Raw genomic sequence first — 4540 nt, forward strand, 5'->3', positions numbered from 1 at the left:
GTTCTTCGCGCAGGACCGTTCGGAAGCGCTCCAGGAAGACCAGGGGCTTGGTGTGGTATAAATCCCGTAAAATGTCCAATTTCTGGGCTGGTGTAAAATCTGGTTCATCCTTCTGCTGGCTCCGGACTGCCAAGCGGCTGTTGGCCACAGCATGGAACATGGCAAGCAGAGCGGAGTCTTCCTCCTCCATGGGACTGTCGGTCACCCTGTTTGAACGCAGGGACTTAAAATTTCCATTACTGTAATATGACTTTGTGTTGCTGGAGGTCTCCTCTCCCCTGGGGGTGCCACTTTCAGCATCCAAGTCCTCCAGTTTTTCAGTGCCTTGGTTACGATCCTCGGCAGCCTTGCTCCCATTATTCGTGGCTGGGTTTTCTGTCTTTAATTCGGCCCAGCAGAGGCAGGGAGGGGGCCTCTCTCTGGAGCCGTGTTTGCCCACAGACATATATTGGCCTGGATTCCAAGATTCTCCTTCCCTGCGAGAAGGCGATTCAGATGTTCCTTTCCTGCTCAGGGAATAATTGTGTGAATTTGGGACTCCTGACATTTGTTCTCCCCAATGTGTCCGACTCAGAGGGGAACTGCCAACGGTTCTAAAGCTGCACACATCTGAGGCTGCAAGCTTCTGATCATCACCGGGAGACGCTTGGAAAGACCTATCAGAATCTCTGTTGCTCTGCAAAGGGCAACCGTTGCTTGCTGGAATTTCCATCCTGTGATTTCTAGCCTCGGTTTTGTCTGGAAAATTGCTCTCTGTCCTGTGGCAAACTTTCCCCCCCTTTTTTTCTTCTTAGAGAATTAACACCTGGAAAGAGAAAATATTTTTTTGTTAGCATCAATTCAAACAGATCTCAAATGTCCCCAAGAGAAGGAATCACATCTACTGTACTAGGACAACCTGTGGCTCAGAAATAAATACAAAAATAAGCTTGTATGACACTGTGGCCTGAGCCCAAAGAGGTGTTCTGTGAAGTAAATGATAGAGAAGACAAATTCAAAATTATTTCAATGGCTACGAATTTTGGAAGGAAGACCCAAGATGCTGCTGCTGCTGCTATCTTAACTATGGAGACTTTAATGGCATTAAAAAAGACAGAATAACTATCCAGTGGGTTTGAAGGGGGGCAGGGGGAAGAACAGGGCTCCCACTTCCCCACTGATACTGATGGGGGCCACAAGGCCACTCCACGACCCCTTAAGAAGCTCTGGATCCCATCAAAGCAGCATTTTAAAATATTCAGATTTAAGGACACCCCCCTCCCCCACCCAGCTGAACAAAACCTCTAATGCGGCTCTCCAAGATCCTCGCTCTACATTGACCTGACAGACTGGAGGGGACTGGAGGCTAAAATATATAAAGAATGGTTGCTGGAATTGGGTATGTCTAGTTTAACGAAGAGAAGGATGAGGGGGGAGAGGATAGCAGAGTTCCAATATCTCAGGGGCTGCCACAAAGAAGAGGGAGTCAAGCTATTCTCCAAAGCCCCTGAGGGCAGGACAAGAAGCAACGGGATGGAAACTAATCAAGGAGAGAAGCAACCTAGAACTAAGGAGAAATTTCCTGACAGTGAGAACAATTAACCAGTGGAACAACCTGCCTCCAGAAGCGGTGAATGCTCCAACACTGGAAGTTTTCAAGAAGAGACTGGACAGCCATTTGTCTGAAATGGTGTAGGGTTTTCCTGCCTGAGCATGGGGTTGGACTAGATGACCTCCAAAGTCCCTTCCAACTTTATTATTATTATTATAACCAAGAGAGAAGCAACCTAGAACTAAGGAGAAACCTCCTGACAGTTAGAACAATTAACCAGTGGAACAACTTGCCTCCAGAAGTTGTGGATGCTCCAACACTGGAAGTTTTTAATGCAACCATATAAACATATGAAAAATAATTGGCAGGAATTGGGGATGTCTAGTTTAATGAAAAGAAGGACTAGGGGGTCACACAATAGCAGTGTTCCAGTATCTCAGGGGCTGCCCCAAAGAAGAGGGAGTCAAGCTATTTCCCAAAGCGCCTGAAGGCAGGACAAGAAGCAACGGGTGGAAACTAACCAAGGAGAGAAGCAACCTAGAACTAAGGAGAAACTTCCTGACAGTGAGAACAATTAACCAGTGGAACGACCTGCCTCCAGAAGTTGTGGCTGCTCCATCATTGCAGATTTTAAAGAAGAGACTGGAGAACCATTAGACTGAGATGGTATAAGGGCTCCTGCTTTGGGTAGGGGCTGGACTAGAAGACCTCCAAGCTCCCTTCCGTTATTCAGGAGCAGGGAGGACCTGAAGGGGAGCAGGTCGGGGTCGTTCCCGAAGGAAGGGGCGCCTTTCCAGGGCAACCATCCCGCCACCCCCGCCACGTCGCCAAAGCAGGAGGGGGAAGGCCAGGAGGGAAGCTCACCGCTGGAAACGGCTCCCCGGGCGCCTCCCGCTCCTTCTGGGTCGACCCTCTTGGCGGGGGAACGTAAATCAAGACGAACGGGCTCTCTCCGAGCGACTTCCGGTTCCTGGGCGGGGCCGCCGGAATGGCGCTCCGGGTGGGAACCTTGGCTGCGGAACCTTTGGTTCCGGGAGAATTCCAACTGGACGCCTCCATTGAGATTCTTAGGCGTCTCTTTGAAGACGTTTCGCTTCTCATCCAGGAAGCTTCTTCGGTTCTGTCTCCATCTCAGCACCGAAGAAGCTTCTTGGATGAGAAGCGAAAGGTCTTCCAGGAAAAACAAACTTTGGGAAAAGCCCCTTTGAGATTCTTAACTGGACCACTGAAGAGGCAGAAATAGCAAATGTGGGAGAAGGGAAAGAAGGCCAGGCTTTTTAAGGGGGGGGGGGAAGAATAATCACAATGGTAGCTGTAGGAGGGCATTACTGATCCATTTTTTTTTTATTTGACAACCTGGGTAAAATAGGAAATCAGCTCCCTGGGTCCTGATCAATATATCCCGCCTTACAGGGTTAGTGTTGTGAAGAAATTAGGAGACAAGGAGTATTAGGTTATGGTTCACTCCTTCCCCCCAAAAAATCCCTAAATCCAGCAGTCAGGAGAAATTCAACAAAGCGAGGAAAAGCAGAAAGGACGGATAATGTTGGTGCTCGTGATGTGGTGATGTGGCTGATTCAAGGCCAAAAGGACATCCAGCTGCTGAAGTGTGCAGAGGCCGAAAGCTAAGTTTGAACTTGTAAAAAGGCATCTAGAGCAGGGGTGTTCAACCTTGACGCCTTTAAGACACATGTACAAAGGTGCGTTTCCAAAAGGCAATTGGCTTTTCTTGGGTGTTTTTTTCTTTGAAAACATTTTGCTTCTCATCCAAGAAGCTTCTTCAGTTCTGAGACGGAGACAGAACTGAAGAAGTTTCTTCGATGAGAGGTGAAACGTTTTCAAAGGAAAAAACAAACAAACCAAGGGCCAGTTGCCTTTTGGAAAAGCATCTTTGGGGGGGCCACCATGCCCTGGGTGATTTGAGAATCAACTCCCAGAATTCCCCACCCAGCCATGCTTTTTTCCCGTTCCTTCTTTGGAAGGGCAGATACTAAAGCTGGAGCTTGACTACTCTGGACACCTAAGGAGAAGAGAAGACTCATTGGAAAAGACCCCAATGTGGGGAAAAGATTGACGGTAAAGGGGATGGTAAAAGATGTGATGGTTAGATAGTGTTACTGACACAATGAACATGAATTTGGGCGAACTCTGGAAGACAATAGTAGTAACTGCGAGAGGCACCTTGGAGTCCTAGTGGACAATCACTTAAATATGAGCCATCCGTGTGCTGCAGCTGCCAAAAAAGCCAACACAGTGCTGGGCTGCATTAACAGAGGGATAGAATCAAGATCACGTGAAGTATTAATACCACTTTACAATGCCTTAGTAAGGCCACACTTGGAATACTGCATCCAGTTTTGGTCACTACGATGTAAAAAAGATGCTGAGACTCTAGAAAAAGTACAGAGAAGAGCAACAAAGATGATCAGGGGACTGGAGGCTAAAGCATATAAGGAACGGTTGCTGGAATTGGGGATTTGATTTGATTTGATTTTGATTTTATTAAATTTATACCCCGCCCTTCTCCCAGAGGACTCAGGGCGGCTTACAGCCAGTTTAAAACAATGATATAATACAATACAAAATTTAAAAAGATTAAAAATAACTATTTAAATTTGGCCGTTTCTACTAAAAATTTAATTTAAAACCCCTTTAAAATACCCCTAGGCCAGTCCTGCCTGCCTAGTTTAATGAAGAGAAGGGCGAGGGGGGACATGATAGCAGTGTTCCAATATCTCAGGGGCTGCCCCAAAGAAGAGGGAGTCAAGCTGTTCTCCAAGGCCCCTGAAGGCAGGACGAGAAGCAACGGTTGGAAACTAAGCAAGGAGAGAAGCAACCTAGAACTAAGGAGAAACTTCCTGACAGTTAGAACAATTAACCAGTGGAACAACCTGCCTCCAGAAGTGGTGAATGCTCCAACACTGGAAGTTTTTAAGAAGAGACTGGACAGCCATTTGTCCGAAATGGTATAGGGTTTCCTGCCTGAGCAGGGGGTTGGACTAGATGACC

General features: G+C 47.2%; 1 protein-coding gene across 1 annotated transcript in view; it reads right to left on the reverse strand.

Moving 5' to 3' along the window:
- Positions 1-194, reverse strand: part of CCDC97 (coiled-coil domain containing 97) — a 4231-nt gene extending 4037 nt beyond the window's left edge. Inside the window, exon 1 of the mRNA XM_015824573.1 lies at positions 17-194. Within this exon, the coding sequence (XP_015680059.1) occupies positions 17-190 (174 nt within the window). The 5' untranslated portion in view covers positions 191-194. The remainder of the gene's footprint in view (positions 1-16) is intronic.
- Positions 195-4540: the final 4346 nt, after the last annotated feature.

The sequence above is a fragment of the Protobothrops mucrosquamatus genome, unplaced genomic scaffold, assembly GCF_001527695.2.
Source record: "Protobothrops mucrosquamatus isolate PMUCROS unplaced genomic scaffold, P.Mucros_1.0 scaffold2283, whole genome shotgun sequence".
Classification (NCBI taxonomy): domain Eukaryota; kingdom Metazoa; phylum Chordata; class Lepidosauria; order Squamata; family Viperidae; genus Protobothrops; species Protobothrops mucrosquamatus.